Raw genomic sequence first — 18839 nt, 5'->3', positions numbered from 1 at the left:
ACCGACGGCCGATCGGATTGTCGCCTTCGTGTTTCATCCTCCTTTCTGTCCGTCCTCGTCCTCCCTTTGCTTTGCCGGCCTGCCTCGAGTGGATTGCTTTCGCCCGCTGTGATGTCTCGACGCGCGACGCCATCCCAGGCTGCTCAGAACCAGCAGACCATCAAGAACCTGCTCAAACTCGAGTACAACAAGACATGTGCCGATTGCAAACGCAATAAACGTGAGTGGGCTTGCTGCTGATATACTTCCCTCCCCCGCGGATCCCGAATACTGGCGACTCGATCTCGGAGCATCAAGGGACTGACAATTGCCTCGGTAGATCCACGATGGGCCTCCTGGAACCTAGGAATCTTTATTTGTATCCGCTGCTCGGGCATTCACAGGGGAATGGGTACCCATATCAGCCGGGTGAAATCCGTGGATCTCGATGCGTGGACCGATGAACAACTGCAGAGTGTATTGAGATGGGGCAATGCGAGAGCCAACAAGTGCGCTACTCCTGAAGACTGGCTTTTTGTTCATACCGGAGAGATTGTGTGCTGATGGGTTCTTGGCAGATACTGGGAGGCGAAACTGGCGCCCGGTCATGTTCCCTCGGAAGCGTAAGTGGAATTCTCACCCACTTCTTCCCTCGGTACTTGCGAGTGTTTGGCTAATATGGATATGGGGATAGTAAGATTGAGAATTTCATCCGGACCAAGTACGATTCAAAGCGATGGGTGATGGACGGCCCAATGCCCGACCCTTCGACGCTGGATGTCGGCGACGATGATGTGGCAAGTGATACGGGATCCCAAGTTTCCCAGACACATGACTGACTTGTTTGTTCTTGAAGCCCCTTGCGGTCGTCCAAGAGAAGGCGAAACTTGAGCGCTCGGCCTCCCAACGAGTGGCCACCTCTAGCCAACCCCCCGCGCCCCAACGCCAACAACCTGCTATCGATCTGTTTGGTGATGACATCTCTCCTCCGGTGCGCCCTAGCACCACCGAACCTACACCCCGAGCTGCGCCGAAACAGCAACAGCCGCCAGCGCAGGCTGCCCCCAAAGCCCAACGCCCGGGAGACTCGTTGCTTGGGCTGGATTTCTTCGGCAGCACCGAGCCGGCGGCCGCCAGCCGTCCGGCTAGCACGGCCTCCACGCCGACGAATCCTACTGGCATGTCTCGACCTGATCTGAAGCAATCCATCCTGTCGCTCTACTCGAAGCCTCAGCCTGCTCCGGCGCAGCATCAACGGACCACCTCGTTCGGCGATCTGGCATCCCCTCCCCCGCAGTCGGCTTCTTCCATGGGTGGTCTCACCGATGCGTTCAGTGGATTGAGCTTCCCATCGACCACGTCTCCTCCACCTCCGAAGCCCGCCGAGAAACCCTCACCTTTTGCCAACCTGACTAGCTTCGCAAAGTCGACTCCGGCCGCTCCCAAGGTTTCTTCTCCTACCATTTCTACCAGTGGTGGAGGTAGCTTGTTCGACAGCCTCACGTCTCCGACCATCCCCCCGGCCAAGCCCCAGTCTCGTACCACGTCGATTTCTTCCAACGGATTTGACTCTGGATTCGGCGGCTTTGCTTCTCCCCCACCCAACAAGCCGAACCCGCCACCACCGTCGTCTCTGTCAAATGATCTGTTCGGCCTGTCGTCTCCGCCCCCAGCTCCGGCAGCTGTGGCGTCGCCGTCTCCACCCCCGGTCATCTCGTCCCCGCAACAGGAGCTGAGTTCCGCTTTCAACATCAGTTCCCCGCCTCCACCTAAGCCCCAGGCCCCGGCCGCATCCACGGCATCTATCGCAAGCGCTTTGCCAGCAAGCATTGACCCTTGGGGCGGCGGTAACGCTTGGTCCACCCCTGATCCCGCGCCCCCTGCACCCTCTACAACCACCACTGCGGCCTCGATGATGAAGGTGCCGGATACCCTGACCGCTAACGATATCGGTGCTGGCTGGGGTGCCCCGTCCCCGTCAGCTTCAAGCTCCAAGCCAGCCCCCACGGTGGCCGCGGACGAGGACTTCGGCGGTTGGGCCAGCGCAGCCCCTGTGTCGTCGAGCACGACAGCGACAAGTTCGACTAAACCGGCTGGCGGGTTTGGTGGCGCTGATGATCTATTTTCTAATGTTTGGGAGTAGATGGAGGTTCTTTCTTTCCTTTTCGAAAACCCCCTAATGCCCTCAAAACTGCACATACGTTTCGTGTTATTACCTATTCCTAGACTTTCGCGCCAGATCGCAATGTGACTTCTCTTCGCATCTTTTCTTGTTCCATTCTTTTCTTTTTTTCTGATGTCATGAAGTATTCTCTTGTATTTGGCATATCTTATCTTTGCATCATCTATGTCTTGCGTTGATCATGACTGCTAGTTAGGGAACCAGAACTCTTGGATTGTAAAATGGGTGGGATTTATGAGCACATGATTGATTTCTCTGCATATTTCGGCTCGTCGCTGCTGTTGAACTTTCGTCTTATTCATAAGTTTCTCATAATTCCATGTACACCCAAAGCGCGCTCTCTGTTTCCTGGCCCAGGAATACAATTTCAGTGGGAGCATTTCGATCAGGTGGAGTAAGTAGTTCAGTTATGCCTCCAACTTCAAGTGAAAACAGCAATAGCACTAAGCGTAACCACCAGCGTAGTTGTCAAATACAAAGATTCAGGCCACCAGAACGTCATCTTGATGTGCATCTGCCAGGATGGCAAAAGCACCTCCTCGACCGGCTGGACTTCAATCGAAACAGATTCCAGTTCCTTCCATAAGCAATGGGCACTGTTGAATCCGCCTCTCGTCCAGCATCTGTCGATTATGAGTCCCAGCCAGATACCCTACGTACTGGGGAGATCTTCCCTCCGGGGCCATATATCTCGATCAATGTCTTCCGGGACGTTCTTGAAGATGTCAAAGTCACATTTCTTTCCAACTACAACCTTGTATATCACAGCGCCGAGTTGTCCGATGTCTGTTTGCGCGAAATATCCTCCCTCGTCAGCTGCCTTCATACAAGTGTCAAGGGGCATGATCGTAGATTCTGTAAAATTGCTGAATTTGATTGACAACCCAGAGTCGAGAAAGTGAGTTGGAGAGACTGAGACGGCTTGTTTCTGCTCAGGTAAGATCGCAAGTCTCCGTTTATCATGACCGCTAGTGTAGTGGATGCGTCTGAGGAGTCCAGGAAAGGAACAACGCCGTCGCAGTTTCCCAGGCGCGTATACACAGCTTGTTCATGTTAGAGAGATTCAATATTTACCTTGATCTCCTTGTCGCCGCTTGTACTTTATCTGAGAGGTAACTTGATAGCAAGGGGCCCTTGACGAACTACTAAGCCCGTTCTCCCAATGCCGAGTATTTGATCTCGAGGAAAAGAACCGATGGTTGCAACATTATGGCGGGATGTCATTGAATCATCCACTACAGGAAACAGCGGGGGATGTGGATGGTGTCCAAGATAGAATGTATTCCAGCACTGAAGAGAAGACAAATGATTGCGTTTAAAAAAGAAGCAAGTCGCATGGACAAGACGTTGTCACATGATTCCCCTCTCCTCCCCAATGCTCAGAGACCATCAACCATGCCAGTCACCCTCCCCAACCTTAGCACAATCATTCTTAGGCCCCGACTTTGACGGATTTCTGCGAGCTGGGCAAGCTACCTCCGCCTTCGTTGAGGTTACCATTGTCCTTCTTTAGCTAGCTGAACTAAAAATATTCAGTATAATTAGTGGATGTGTGCAAGGGTGCCAACCATAGCGTGAAACCAGGTGAATTAGAGAGACTGGGGAGAGATAACCTGGTGTTGAGCCTTGTCTTTATTAGGAGAATATAGAAATAAACTGGAACTACTTGAAACAACCCTTGCAACATCTAATGAAATTATATCGAGGCTGTTTATGCGCATCTAGCTATGTGTATAAAATCTATTGTGTGTCAATTCTCCCGTTGTATAACAACACAGAACACCCATAGTCTTTTTGAGTACCATATATCTATTACTGTGAATAGCATCATGCCAACTGTTTCTCCCACCTTAATATACACCTGGTCGACACCAACTATCATACACAAGGTACAACGTACTTTCATGAAGTCTTTCTCTGACCAACTCGTTCTTTCCTTCTGATCTCCATGTCACCTTGCACAAGCCACTTGCTAGCTTCTACTAACTGGACGATATTCACATACTGCTTGAAAAGCATGAAGACGGATGAGGTGGCAAGCAAAACCCAGGGGACGGCACTATCTATCTTATTGGCGCTTGAATCATTGTTAGCATAATGTACCCTGACTACCGTATCTGGTCCTTACCGAGCCATTTCCATTGCTCCAGCACTCCACGGTGAGCTCCAAGTTTGTGGTCGCGTAGGATTTTGGTCCACCAAGAGCGATGGCACCAATGTGGGCGATGAGAACGAAAGCAGATACAGCGCGATGAAGAAGAGCTCATTCAGCGCGCATACAGTGAAAAGAACATACTAGAACCTTTGTTAGCTTCGTTTCAACGATGTTCAACGCGACGGCGACATTGACATACTGTGTTCGAATAATAGAGCCGCATGGCCCAGGGCCGATTCTCATCGATATGTTTGTGACTTTGACGGCTTCCACCCATTGCTAGGGTTGCGTACATATGAACGTAATGGCTTGAATAGTCCAAGCTTATCAAAACCTGAAATATGATGCTCCATCTCGGAAATGCGCTCGCTAGGTACACCAGTAAACAGGTCGTCGTGCAACGGTCTGTGATCATGTCCAAGACTGCACCGAAACGGGTGGATTGGTCCAGTCGACGAGCAGCCGCTCCATCTAAAGCATCAAGGAGGCACGATATGCTATAGAGAAGGGAGCATGTCCGAGGATGTAAGGGCATGTAGTAGAGGGATGCAACGGCGAAGACGATACGTGTGTATCCTATACATCCACTGTGAGACAGAATTGATCAACATGGGTGAGAAAAACAAACCAATCAGGTTGGGGACGAAGAGGAAAACATTCTCCTGCTTTGGCTCCTTGATATCTTCATCGGGTGAAGGCGTTGGCATCCTGAACATTCGACCTTCTGATAGTCTTAATTTCAGTGAGCAGTTTCTTTGCCGCTCCAGGGGGGTTTCTCAGTACCCCTCTGTAGTACGTACTTGGTCGCTTTTACAACTAGAAAAATAAAGAAACAGAAAAGAAAACGGCCTCGTCCTCGCGAAAGACAGATGTAAATGACTGTTGCTCAGGAGGTTCACAGGCACCAGTCAATGTAGCAGCAATGGATAAATTATTCCCCGGAGCCTAACACCTGGCGCAGAGCACTAAGTACTGCGTCATGCAAATCACAAGGCTGCTTTCTTTGTTTGACGCCAGTGCGCGGGTCCGGATGCACTAACATATGTTCGAGTGTGGAACACATAACATACGGGCCTGTGATGCTACCTTGTCAAGTAACCACAGTAGATATTGCCTGCATTTCAATGAACTCCTACCTAGAAACTAGTTGTTTTTTCTATTGTTACAACTTACCCTGTTCAGGGTGTAGTTTAGGAGCAAAATCAGGAACTACTTCCATATCCGGCCTCTAGGAAAGGAAGGGTGCCTAAATGATATGCCATCATCAAAACGAGAGATATCAGTAACGAGATATTACGTAGAATGTTTAGTAAACATCTAGGCCTTTGCATGGGATTGCTGCATGAGAGTTAATGTGGCTGAGTGTGAATATTAAGATTGTATAAGACTGTCACATTCGGTCCACTATATCTAGAGAACGAAAATCGGACTAACAAAAATCAAATTGACCTAGCTGAGCCAAAAACATTCAATAAAACTTGTAGCCCCTCTTGCCATAGTGCAATCATTTATTAACCAGTCTCCGCACACTAGAATCCTCATCCGGCGCGCTCCGACTCCCTTGACTGTCCATAACCTCCTGAGACAGGATCGTCGTGACCTTGATACTATCTGAATTATGACCGCCATCCACCACATCCTCTACATCGTTACGTTCACGACGCGCGTCCAGATCCTGCAACCGGTAGTCTGGCGCGTTCCCGACGACAGACGTCGACGTTTGAAAAAGCATGGGATTCGTGTTTCGACGACTGTGGGAGAAACGGTTCACGGGGCCTTTGACGCTTCTGCTCCTAGAGCCGCTGCGGGTAGAGAAGAATCGGGGAATGAGGCGCGAGATGAGGGCGCGAATTCCTGGGAGGCTGGCGCATATGATGGCGACATTGCATTCGATGGCAGACCAGGTGGCGGCGCCGACATTGTCGTCTGGGGAGGGTTAGTGGTGGGGTTGAATGGTACATAGCAAGTAGGGCTAGTGGCTGGGGGAGATATGTTTACAGGTTGGGTCTGATGACTCAGATATAACAAGTAAACTCTGAAGGCGAAGGATACTCGTGATCAAGACACTTTCCAAGCACGGTGATAACGTTAGTATGCGCGCCTAGATAGATAAGCTGTTAAGGCGAAAGTGCGACATACAAAGCACCTAGCGCAAAAACGGCCATGAGAGCAATCTTCTGTCGTCGTGGCAGCTGAAGATTCTTCAAGACTGGCATCGGGTATATCAAGATCATAATATCAGTGAGAATATGGATCGCCGCGTTCGAGAACCAAAGCGCCTTTTTGTTTAGGCAGTACCCGTCTATGCTGTCATCCCAAAACCGGGCGACAGGAATACAATTCAGCCATGCGCTCATTATCGTCCAGGCGCCGTATAGTGCCAGGAACCCGATTAGGGAGTAACAAGCAAGGCGCATTGGCGGGGTCGAAAAGACGCGTTTATATTGTAGGAGAATTGAGGCTTTGGTTGTGAGAAGACTGGTTTGGTAGAGGGGAACTGAGACCCAGAAGAACTAAACGTATGGAGTAGTCAGTATTGGGAGATTTGCTAGAATAGCTCAACGGAAATGGTTGGCCCACGAGCATCTGCTTGATGAAAGTATCATGAGGGATATCAACATAATGTTCCCCCATAAGGTTTGCGGTTTCTAAGACTCGTTAGCACTTATAAGCACACCTATCTAGCCTGCAAATTGATATAGCCCAGTCAAATGCATTAGAGCTTTTCATACCTCCGATAAAAACTCCAAAGAAAGCCCAGCTAAATGCCTATGGACATGACGCATCAGCAAACAACAGGGTCGTTTGAGAAACCATTGGGGAGTTACCAGCGACACGAGAATTGACCAGTCATCTGCACCCATTTGCTTCACCAGAAAGGCCCTGGTATATATGCGAAGGACTACAAAGAACGTAGCCAAAGACGTGAAGATAGCGCTGGTTGTAAGGGCCTTTCGACCGCGCGGTACACCGATTGCCATTATGTCGCGGAGTCTGGCAAAAAGACCACGAATGTATGGATAAGAAGAGAAAAGAAAGAAAGGATTTAGAGACCAGTGACAGCTGCCTTTAATGCATAACTAGAAGACCATCCCATTTGCTGAGAATAGGGGGGAGGGGGGTTACACTGAAGTATTGACATGCAACGAGAGGGGGAAATTGGCAAAATTGTGGTGATATCGCTGACATCGAAGACCAAATGAATCAAAGTATAAAAAGCAAGCTCGGCCGAACAAGCAGGGGAGGGAGACCCCCAAAGCGGCACTGATGATGATCGCCATAGGATTAGCTTGGTAGATGGGAATTGCATTGATGCCCCCCCCCAAGTCAATCCATCCCAAGATTCTGGGTACGCCCTCAGAGCCAGAGTTTGCTAAGAACAATCGAGGAATCAATGGCGCAAGTGCCTAGGATACTGGCCTATCAGAAATGTGTTCTGGTAAGCTAGGATGAAAGGAGGGCATGGACGAGGCCACATGGAGCCAGTTGGCGTTCACCTCATTGCGGAACAAAGAACCGATTCAGAGACATCTGGAAACGTGAATAAGAGCAGCCCTGGATATTTATGAGCAAACGAATTGTGAAGAGGCCTCCAAAAGTCCAAAAGTCGCATGGAAAGATGGATATCTCGGTGAATCTAACGCTTAGACATTAGTAAACTTGGATTACACTCCTATACCTCGATCGTCCGAGTCAGGTTCATTGGAAGACGGCGAGAAGCCCAACTCTAGAATAGCCACACCAGCAGAGTTTCGCGGAGGGACCGTCGCTTTGTTCATGTACCAAATGGCAACTGTAGGGTAGACGGTATCTCTCGGCCGCTGGGGATCGTGTCAATAGCCCATTTTGCAGGTTGCTGGGTCTTTCAAAGTTCGATGGGACAAAGTTGATGGCGACGAACCACGGTCATGAATCGTGTTCTCTCTCATCTTAGTGTTCTCGGCGAAGGCGCGAAGGTTCTACTCTTCCAGGAACATGACACCTGTGGAGATCCCTTCAACGGTGCCTGTGTGCTGGCTCCAGTACCTGGAATCACCTACAGATAGACTGAATGCATGATTCAAGAAAGGTATAGTTCATTAACTCATTCCAGCTTGACGGAACGAACCCTTAAGGCACAGTGGATCTGAAGGATCAAAGTATATACAATCGTTGGGAGACCGGGGCAAATTGCGTTCGACCTTCATCGGTGAATTTGCATGCGAGATCTATCCAATTGAGAAGCCCTTCCCTTCCTGTTGGTATACCGAGTACACGGAGACTCGGGGGTGGTCCGCCGTCCGGTGCCAGCAGTGGCGATCGTGATTATTGATCCACGGAGATGACGGAAATTGGAAGGCCGCTTTATCTAAACTTAGCCGAGAGGATCCCCCATAGGGACCCACATGAAGCGAGGAGAACGAGCAGGTCATCTGTCACCGCCATCATCAAGGATTATCGACAGTGCGACACCGACCAAGAGACGAACGGTCCAACCGTCGAGGAGGGACGGGACAAAGAGTTAAGAGGGACAAAGAGAAGCGGAAAAGGAAGGAGGAGAATATCCGATTCAGGAATGGCGCCGGTCACGAGACAGTGCGAGACGCTAAGCCCCTTCGGTGGGCATTCTGGCCTGAGGCTGTCGCTCACCCGGAGATAACCAACTATTCAACTTCTTAACTACTTCACTTCTTTAACTACATGATTCAATACTGAGTTGACGGTGAACTATGCCTTCTTCACATCATTGTAGAACATGGCCTATCCTACTCTCGTCAAATTCGGACAGACTCCCGGAGGAACCGCAAATTACACGATGCGCTGCAGTCCACGGAGCCACGGAGAGTCTGCAGTACAGGCTCCCCCTGTCTTGTTGTTTGTTGTCTTTATGCTCTTCTACCGCATTGACAGTCTCTCCGGCCGGCAAGATTTAATGATGGACGCCTTGCTTTGAGGGCGACATGCATTATTAATACCATAATTATGTACAATCTATCACCGCCCTACCGATTACTGGCGGCTTGGCCTTAAGTCCGTCACTAAACCCCGCGTTTCTGCGAAGCCGAACCGATCGCATGGCCGTTGGGGCCCTTCAAAACAGGTTGGTTTCCCGGATGAGCCCCTTGGCACCTGAGATCTCTCGTCTGATGATTCACTCAAAATTACAGCAGTCGGAACCGCCATGTAGTGCCGTGAGAGACGAATGTCGCTTCGTTTATAGCTATGACGGATCTTCGCGGCCATGCCGAGGCCGCTCAGGGTCGCCACCACACTCCTGCCTCTGCGACGCTCCAGGTTCGTCTCTCTTGCGAAATGTGCCGACGGCGCAAGATAAAATGCGACAAGCTCGATCCATGCTCCAATTGCGAGCGCATGCGCGTCACTTGCGTCCCTGTCGAACGAGCGCGGCTCCCACGAGGCAGATCTGGCCGGGGCGCGACGGAAAAACGATTGAATCACGATACACGTTTAAAGGATCGTATTTCGCGCCTCGAAGGACTGATACATGGTATTGCCGGCACCATTGATAAGGGAAAGACTGTCGAGGGTCTCCTCTCATCCAGAGCCTCTTGCAGTACCAGGAGCCGGGAAAGCTCCGCTCAACCTCAATCACCCGGCGCTGTATCGCAATCTGAAGAGACCGAGAGATCCCAGTCTCCAGCCTGCTCCTGGAAGGACATCTTTAGACGAGTAAGATGAATCGATATGCGCCCATGGTTTGTGTTAACTACAACTTAGAAGCACGATACGCGCGGTGCATGCGGGCAAAACTTTCTAAAACCGAGCTGCGAAAGTCGGAGCATGTGCTACCAACGGCTTCTCTTCATGTCTAGAAGTTCTGACAGTGTGAAAGGCTTGACTGGGAGAGGCGAGTTTCTTAACAGAATCACGGAACAAAAGCTCTGCCAAATTTATTTGCAGAGAGTTGATCCCTTCTTCAAGATTCTACACAGGCCCTCCCTGAGTGTCTTTCTCATTGACGGGAAACCTTACTTGAATTATGCACCAGAAAGCTTGGCACCTAAAGCATTGAAGTATGCTGTCTGTTTTGCGGCCATTTGCAGCCTCGATGAGAAGGAGTACAAGCACATATTCAAGACCAATAAAACGCTCATGGTGGAGCGTTTCCAGAAAGAGGCAGAATCAGTTCTAGCACAAGCTGATTATTTAACGACTAATGACTTGACCGTGTTACAGGCCTTCGTTCTTTTTCTCGTTCGTATTCCTTGACATAGACTCGGGCGAAAAACTGCCACTAACATGCGCAACTCAGTTATCTTCTCGATCTCAGGACCAGAGTCGGCGCGTGTGGACTATGCTGAGCATCGCGCTTCGTATTGCCCAAGCCCTTTCCCTACACATGGCAGATCCACCATTTCCCGTGAGGCCATTCGAACGAGAAATGCGCAGACGTCTATGGAGCGCTATTGGTTTTCTCGACATTCAAGCTTCGACAGACCGCGCATCCGAACCCATGATGCAAGTCGACTGGCTACAATCTCATCCCCCTTCCAATGTCAACGACCACGACATCAGCTTTGAAATGAATATCCCCGTACAAGAGTCCACCGGTTTCACAGACATGACATTTACCATGATCACCCTCAAAGCGCAGTGCATCTCACGCATTCTCAACTTTCCCAATGCCGTTTCACCGAGCGTCGAGTCCATCAACTCGCGCCACCAGTTAGTCCTAGACTTCCAGCATACGGCATCAACCCTCCTTCAAAATGCCCAACCCAGCACAATCGCCTTCCACTGGTTCGCCAGCAAAGTCGCCGAATGCATCAACGCGTCCATGCAACTAGTCGTTCTGCGACCTCTCCAGCAGCACCCCAAGTACCTTCCTCCGCGAGTCCACGGTGACCGTCTCCTCAAACTCGCCATCGATGTTCTCTTGAGGAACCACGAAATCCGCAATAACCCTCGCACCCTCCCCTGGCGTTGGATCGAATACACCTTCGTCCCGTGGCATGCGCTCGCCGTAGCTGCTTCCGAACTCTGTGTCTGCGAAGACCCCGTCCTGATGGCCAGATGCTGGGCCCCTGTCGAGCAAGCATATGCGCAACTGGGTTATCTAATTGCGGATACATCTAATGGTCGATTCTGGAAACCCATGGAAAACATCATGGCTCTGGCACGAATGAGAAAAGAGCAACTACTGCGGCCGCAGCCTTCAATCCAAGATCATGCAAACAACACGGCTATCCCTCCCCTCGATACGATCGGCCTAGGCCCCTGGCCCAGCGTCTGGGACGCCGTTGACTGGACCAACCCGCTCGGAGCAAATGAGATGTCGTGGTTGAATTACGAGAATTTTTTGGGGGATTTGCGTGGAATCGCTGACTAGACCACTACTCCTCAGTGATCATTGACGGATCTACTCATATCTAAATCGGAGCAAAGCGGTAGGAACATTTTAGCATAGCACTCATTGATTGGCTCACACAGCATTGAACCTTTTGTTTCGCTTTATTATTTAGCCGTTTTGATGCTTAATTCGTCCACCTAGCGAATTCATACATATTGACGCTTCACATGCAAGAGGTAGTTTCCGAAGTCACAATTATCTAATTATAGATTCAGAGTAAAGAGTAGGAGAGACCAGACAGTCCTATACCTTCTCCATTTAAATTACAGAATGAAAAAGCTCGATTTCTTTTACATTTAATAACAGTTTCAATCAATCAATACTCAATCAGTTGTATAGTACACTTACTCATCAAGAACTTGAAGGAAAAAAGAAGGGAAAAGGGAAAAGAATAAAACACAAAGCATACGTAGATAGAATGTCACAGGAAGTTTGCAGTAAAACATGACCAGGGCACCGTTTCTACCTCGATAGAAAAGACTAAAAAAGCCAGACGCCAGCAGATTCATTCAGACCGCCCTTTAGATACCCCTCCAAAGCCTTGTAAACTAAAATAATTTCTTTTTCCGAGTTCCTGGAGAGAAAAACAAGAGAAAGGAGCGAACTCAAAACTCATCAGAATCCGCAAACTGGCTAGATAAAATAGCTAGTTGGTTGCCATCACAAAGGAAGAGAGAAAACAAGGTGAAAATAAGGGACGAGAAGACCACGTGGAGTTAAAATGATATAGTGATGGAGGAAAAGTTTAAATGAAAAACGGGGTATTTGTACATACAGCATATAGTAGAGAAAACGAAAAAAGGAAGAAGGAAAAAGGTCAAAACGTGGAGGATGGTAGAAGGAAGTTTGTCGGGATGTAAGAACTGGCCATCACATGGACATTTTCCATTGAAAGTTTTTTGGTTTTCTTTTTTAGTAGTAATCCTCTCTCTCTATTATCATGATGAGTTCCGTGAGTTCCTTGCGTAACGATCGATTACGGTCCCATATCTCGACAATCTTGGGGCGGTTGCTGAGGAATACGGCCTTCTTCCATGGAAGTCCGTTGAACCCGGGGGCGATGCCACTTGGGAGATTTCTGGCAAGATTGCGCAGAACAAGAGCAGCTTTGTAAGCCACGCCGATGGGCTCGCCTCGTTCGTTTATTGGGGTGTCCACGTAGAACCATTTGCGCACAATACGCTCCTGGAGCACAGCACGCTTGGAGATTGGAGCTTCGGCATCCGTGAGTCGCTCTTCAGGCAGATGCGACGACACGTGGCCGGCAACCATAGCGGTGTTGTCGCTGGGACCAGACGAACGGAATTTAGTACAATTATCCCATAGACAGGTATGGATGGGAGAGTCGGCCTTGTCCAGGTTATAATGACCCGATGTTTCAGTGGGCTTGAGATTCATATGATCTCCAAAGATGTGGTTGCGCAGGTCTGTCGGGGTTGCAAAGGCACGTTGGCAAGGTTTCATTTGTTTCGAAGCGTCCGCCCATTTGCAGTAAATGTAGGGGAAGCCTTGGAAGGTGTAGGCGGTTTCTAGAGGGCGGATGCCTTTGATGATGAATCTGGTTGTGGCGCCGGGGCCATTAATTACCTGGGCCTGGGCATTCGTGAAGGTCGTGCTGACATTCTTGATGAACTCGGCTGCTGGAAGAACACCGCCGCCTGGAACACGAGGGTCTGCAAAACGGCTCTGATACGCCTGCCACAACGCGATCTGAGTTATTTCACAGTCCGCGTCCTCGACAAAGCAGCAACGCAACCAACGGGAGCTACGCTCCGGTTCCGATAACTCCATTAGCTCTTTTAGGAGCTCGGGGGGTACCCGGGGAATTTCCGTTGGTGGCGGAGCCACTTTTTCTTCTTGTAGAACAGTTTCTTTCTTGCTAGGACGCCCGTCATGTGTTAATAGCGCGATCATCCGCGGGACGAAGACAACGGAAAGGTTGAAGACATCCATCATGTGCTCGATATTTTCACGTGACAGCGTGTATTGGTACCAGAAATCAAGCGCACCACTCAAGATGTCTCTGTCCGCGTCGAGGAGCGTATGGAAATAGAGCTGTTGCAGTGTCGGTTTCGATATACGCTCTAGTGCTCGGTTTGCTTCCGGTTCATCCAGCTCGGTTGAGAAATGAGTCAAGGCCCAAAGTGCCCGGACAACATGAGCGCGGTCCGAGGATTCAAGACAGTTAACGAGGGAGATCCAGAGCGGGTCCTCAGGGTCCGTTCTCATGAACTTGGTCACCTCCTCCGCAATATCCAGGGCATCGTTCTTGATCTCGTTGAGCCGAGGTTGATTGGGTAGGTTGATCAGGATAACCAAGAAGTCTCTGAGCAGTCCTTTAGCGTAGCGTGATACGTAAAATGCGTTCTCCTTCAGTAAAACCATGTTTCTCAGAACTAGCGTGGCTTCCTTGACGTTACGCAGACGGTGGTTGAATTCATATGTCTCAAGCGTGTCACCAGGCAGTGTGACTGGGATATTGTTGATTTTTTCCAGAATGTCTCGTGTGCCGTGCAGCGAGTTCAACACATTGACACGGTCCGTGGGTTGCCGAAAGTCATACTGTAATTCCCACTTGACGCCTGTGCAGATTACTGAGACATCGATCGCTTTTTCCATTAATGTCTCTGCAAGCAAGGGGAAACCTTCGAACTTGAACTTGTCCCACCGCTGGTTGGAAATTTGAACGAGATGGTACAGCGCGAAATCGACTTCATCCGCTATCCCAGACTGAAGACCGTAGTGTGCCCGTTTGTAGATGTGATCAGCTGCGAGTTTGGTCAGTTGGTCAGTCATGCTGAACAATGTGAAGGGGAAGTGGACGGTCGTAACAGCCGGAAAACGTACATTTAGGGACCTCTAGGTATCTCAGCGGGAAATACGGATCGTAGAAGTCCGGTTGCTTGGCTATCTTCCCCCCTTCATGAACGCTGAGAAATAGGCCGGGTCTATTGCCCGGCGTTGCTACCTCACGCGTAGACATAGGAACTTGTCGCTGTTCCTTTCCTTCCCACATGTCAATGCTCGGTTGCGGACTATTCGGGTTGAGAGGGGTGGTCGGATGTGTTTGACTCGCCGACGGCGGCTGTGGTGACTGATTCGCGTGAATATGAGACCGCCTCACAGGCGCAGTATCTGGGATAAAGGGCTGATTCGCTTTAGGGGCTTGCCGCAAGCCCTCTGTTAACGATCAACAGTCAGCGGAATGTTCCATTGCCAAAGCTACACCTTTCCAAGGGGGGCGTGGGAGTAACACATACGACGCAAAGATGTGCGGGGGGTGTTGGCGCTCATCCTGGAGAAGTACAGGGGATTCGCCGATTTCTAGTTCGCACGTTTCTAGATCCAGGACTAATTCAGTATCCTCACACACTTCGAAACCCAGAGAAGCTCCAAGCCAAGTCGCTTATCCAGAGTTCTAGCAGGCAACTCTTCGCCCAAGCTAAACCAAAAGATCTGATCGTTTGCGAAGATTATTCGATGCGGAGATGATCAGATCAACCGTGTCGATGTAGATCTCGGATGGAGCCAGTGTCGCGTTTCTTGATAATTTATTTTGCTTCGCTTTAGTTCCTGGAAAGATTCTTCGGTACCAACACGACAAGGGATAACGGTGTTGAACGATGGCCGGGAGATTTTGCGGGAGCGAAGGGATCTAGATTCGCGAAAGACTAGGATGCGAGAGCGCGTTTTCAGAGATGTCGGAAGCCGGTGTGTCGATGAAAGAGGATGCGACTGCAACAGGCAAAGCACCAGAACCCAGAGGGTGACCGCGAGTCTTGTTTGGCGCAGGCAATGGAGGTGATCGGCAACGAGCGAAGATTGAAAGCGAGGGTCAATGCCTTGGTGGTGGCCCTTGGGGGCTCTTTGAACAGAAGCTGGTCCTGCGATTCGTCTGGCCTTCGCAGGCAAAAGTTCCGCGCATCTGCGAAGGGCCTCAGGCGCGTCTTCGGACTAATGGTGCTTCCGTCTTCCGGGCCTCGGACCTGCTGAGTCATTCTTTTGTTCCTGCCTTGGGAATCAGGCGACGATCTCCGCCCGAGAACAAACAACGAAAACGGAATGTTAGACTTTCTATCATTCATTCACTCCCTTTCATCTACACCGCTTGCCGTGTGTCAAGATATCAAACCCATGATCGTCAGCCTCGACAAAGACATGATGTATCCGCTGGCTACCACAAGTGAATTTGTAGTGACTTCGGATATTGCACATTATATACTTCAAGCTCATCGAAGTAGGTTTGCTGGGGATCATTTTCTATGCTTCACCACACATCTCTACAAGGCCTTGACTCAGAACCAATGAACCCAACTGCAAACCTGTGATCAAAAAGCCTATCTCCTTTCCCCGGCGGAGATTACGGTGGGCTTGACTCGTGGGCCTAGAACAAGTTCAGTTCGGATTTCGGATGCAGACTCCGGTCCCTTCTACACTCCGGTCCAAATCTGTATCATATCCCCAGGATCCCTTGTGACTTGAGGGCCATCATATCGAATCCGGAGTTCGGAAGCAGAGTCCGCTTCTTTCTATACCTAGGGGCCAATAATCGAAGACAGATGCAACTAATTTATAATTATTAGGAAATGTGGCAATTTTATATATTCATCGACATCCGGTCATGGCCGACTCATGCCAGCGATACCACTCGTTCTTTAGCCTCAGACCTCGAAAACATACCGCTGTGTTGCAATGACTGAAACAAGGGTAAACAAGCCTGCTACAGAGCACTCAGCGCAGAAGTCAGATACTCCCGGGGATATTAGCTTCGGCGATGATCGCGAGCTCAAGTACGAATATCCCACGGGGCTCTCGGTCACCTTTATTCTCACGTCGGTCACTTTGGCCTATTTTCTGTTCTTTCTCGACCTTGCCGTCATTTCAACTGCTACTCCGGCGATTACATCTGAATTCGACTCATTGGTAGACGTTGGTTGGTAAGTACATGGTCCTTACCTTTAACCAGGACTTCCAGCTGTTTGAGAAGTATGCTGATTTATGCCGCCCAGGTATGGAGGAGCCTATCAACTCGGAAGTGCCGCATTCCAGCCTTTAAGCGGCAAGATATATAGCCAATTTCCCATAAAGGTATGCTTTGGTCTACTGCTTTCGCTCTGTGCCGACATTTAAAATCATTCTGACGAGGCTTCCCATGCAGTGGACCTTTCTTGTATTCTTTGTCATTTTTGAGGTTGGATCTGCTATATGCGGTGCGGCCCAGTCATCGCCCATGTTCATCGTTGGCCGAGTCATCGCGGGCGTAGGATCTGCTGGAGTGGCCAACGGTGCGGTGACAACCATTTCCGCTGTGCTCCCAACGCGAAAGCAGGCGCTGTTCATGGGCCTTAACATGGGCATGGGCCAACTGGGCCTTGCGACGGGACCCATTATTGGAGGCGCTTTTACCACAAACGTGTCCTGGCGGTGGTGTGCGTCAAAATATCTCATTCTTGTGTTTTGCGAGTTTCCACAGACTGACTTTTCCTACATCAGGCTTTTACATCAACCTCCCGTTAGGTGTGATCATAGGCGGTTTTCTTCTCCTAAACAAGATCCCCGAGCCAAAACCTAAGAACCCACCCCTTCAGATTCTCGGCACCGCTATCAAATCCTTGGATCTCCCAGGGTTCATGCTCATTTGTCCCGCGGTTGTCATGTTCCTCCTGGGACTCCAGTTTGGTGGTAACCAACACCCTTGGAATAGTTCATTTGTGATCGGCTTGCTGGTGGGCTCTGCATTTACTTTTGGTCTCTTTCTGGTCTGGGAATATCGTCAGGGAGACAATGCTATGGTGCCGCTTGCCATGCTCAAACACCGGGTCATCTCGTCGGCCGCCTTGACCATGTTCTTCAGCCTGTCCAGTGTCCTGGTGGCTGATTTCTACATCGCAATTTACTTCCAGGCGATCCACGACGACACCCCCTTAATGAGTGGTGTGCACATGCTTCCCATCACACTTGGCTTGGTCTTGTTTACTATGGCCTCAGGCACTCTGAGTAAGTGTACTCAGTGATGTGCTTTGAGCCGAACCGTCACTGATAAATTCATAGTTTCCGTATTAGGCTATTATCTTCCTTTTCTTCTTGCGGGAGGTGCGATCTCAGCTGTTGGTTACGGGCTCTTGTCGACACTGAGCCCGACGACGCCGGTTGCAAACTGGATTGGGTACCAGATTCTATACGGCGTTGCAAGCGGCTGCACGACGGCGGCGGTAAGTTTAACCCTTGTTCGGCCCGACAAAAAGTAAGACTGGCCTACTAATATGTGCTTTCGTTCCATTCAGCCCTACATCGCTATACAAAGCCTGGTTTCTCCGGAGCAGATACCTCTCGCCATGGCAATTATCATATTCTGGCAGAACATTGGGGCCTCGACATCTCTGATCGCGGCCAACGCCATTTTTAGTAACAGCCTTCGTAAACAGCTCCAGCAGCGTGCTGCACAGATTGGCCTCCCACCAGATGTTATCGTTGATGCTGGGGTCCGCTCCATCCGTGACCTGGTGTCTGGCTCTCAGCTAACGGCCGTGCTCGCGGCCTACGCGAAAAGCATCGATCACGTCATGTACCTTGGTATTGCTGTGGGCCTCGCCGTCATGGTCTTTTCTCCAGGTCTTGGATGGAGAGATATCCGAAAGGTCAAAGATCTTCAAGTCATTACCGATGAGACTTCTAAGAACGTTGATCGGAACTTGGCAACAGACAAGCCAGTGGTGGGCGACAGGTAAGGGCAGTGGCTAAGGGGTAACTTAATATGATTAAGGCCAGCATTACTTATCTGATGTATAGCTGGTAAAACTGCGTGTCTAACTTGATATTTTCCCCGGAGACTTCAATTCCTGTCGCTTCTGTGAGATTAGCCCTACGCGACCTTCAGGATAGATCTTGCGTTCGCCTCCTATAAATTCTGGGTACTACCTTTCTAGACCAACGCCAATGCTTTTCATTCATTGTGACTGAGCATTCTGTATGCAAAAAGTATAGTTTCTGATAGAGTTGCAAGACCTCAATGACTCTACTAGGCCGTGTTTTCACGTCTCATGGGGGTGAGCAAGCCGTACCACAACTCTCTCGTGCACATTCGAATCAGAAATAGTACATGGAAGAAACTTTGCTCTTTCATAAAGATAGTGACAGTCGTCCGAGGAGCGGATTCTGGTGCCTTCGTTATA

At 49.9% G+C, this 18839-nt stretch overlaps 6 protein-coding genes across 6 annotated transcripts; 3 read left to right on the top strand and 3 right to left on the bottom strand.

Annotated features, from left to right (window-relative positions):
- Positions 1-111: 111 nt before the first annotated feature.
- AGE2 (stromal membrane-associated protein) lies at positions 112-2122 on the top strand (the record flags this gene model as incomplete). The annotated part of the gene is made up of 5 exons (XM_046087131.1): positions 112-220; positions 320-488; positions 558-602; positions 674-776; positions 836-2122. 5 exons carry the CDS (start codon positions 112-114, stop codon positions 2120-2122), a joined length of 1713 nt encoding a protein of 570 aa, XP_045943098.1.
- Positions 2123-5820: 3698 nt separating this feature from the next.
- Positions 5821-6532, bottom strand: LDX57_005448 (putative integral membrane protein; the record flags this gene model as incomplete). The annotated part of the gene is made up of 3 exons (XM_046087130.1): positions 5821-6242; positions 6315-6382; positions 6456-6532. 3 exons carry the CDS (start codon positions 6530-6532, stop codon positions 5821-5823), a joined length of 567 nt encoding a protein of 188 aa, XP_045943097.1.
- Positions 6533-10698: 4166 nt separating this feature from the next.
- Positions 10699-11646, top strand: LDX57_005447 (fungal specific transcription factor domain-containing protein; the record flags this gene model as incomplete). Its single annotated transcript, XM_046087129.1, has 1 exon — positions 10699-11646. One exon carries the CDS (start codon positions 10699-10701, stop codon positions 11644-11646), a length of 948 nt encoding a protein of 315 aa, XP_045943096.1.
- A 933-nt stretch (positions 11647-12579) lies between these two features.
- On the bottom strand, positions 12580-14961 carry RSC9 (putative chromatin remodeling complex subunit (Rsc9); the record flags this gene model as incomplete). The annotated part of the gene is made up of 3 exons (XM_046087128.1): positions 12580-14435; positions 14515-14847; positions 14928-14961. The coding sequence occupies 3 exons, from the start codon at positions 14959-14961 to the stop codon at positions 12580-12582; spliced, it is 2223 nt and encodes a 740-aa protein (XP_045943095.1).
- Positions 14962-15359: 398 nt separating this feature from the next.
- Positions 15360-15665, bottom strand: LDX57_005445 (uncharacterized protein; the record flags this gene model as incomplete). Its single annotated transcript, XM_046087127.1, has 1 exon — positions 15360-15665. The coding sequence occupies one exon, from the start codon at positions 15663-15665 to the stop codon at positions 15360-15362; it is 306 nt and encodes a 101-aa protein (XP_045943094.1).
- A 694-nt stretch (positions 15666-16359) lies between these two features.
- Positions 16360-18395, top strand: LDX57_005444 (MDR family MFS transporter; the record flags this gene model as incomplete). Its single annotated transcript, XM_046087126.1, has 6 exons — positions 16360-16604; positions 16677-16755; positions 16826-17096; positions 17161-17664; positions 17731-17879; positions 17952-18395. The coding sequence occupies 6 exons, from the start codon at positions 16360-16362 to the stop codon at positions 18393-18395; spliced, it is 1692 nt and encodes a 563-aa protein (XP_045943093.1).
- Between the last annotated feature and the right edge of the window lie 444 nt (positions 18396-18839).

Source organism: Aspergillus melleus (genome assembly GCF_016097325.1).
Source record: "Aspergillus melleus strain CBS 546.65 chromosome Unknown contig3, whole genome shotgun sequence".
In the NCBI taxonomy this organism is placed as follows: domain Eukaryota; kingdom Fungi; phylum Ascomycota; class Eurotiomycetes; order Eurotiales; family Aspergillaceae; genus Aspergillus; species Aspergillus melleus.
Note: the sequence above shows the minus strand (reverse complement) of the source record. Positions and strands in the feature narration are given on the sequence as shown.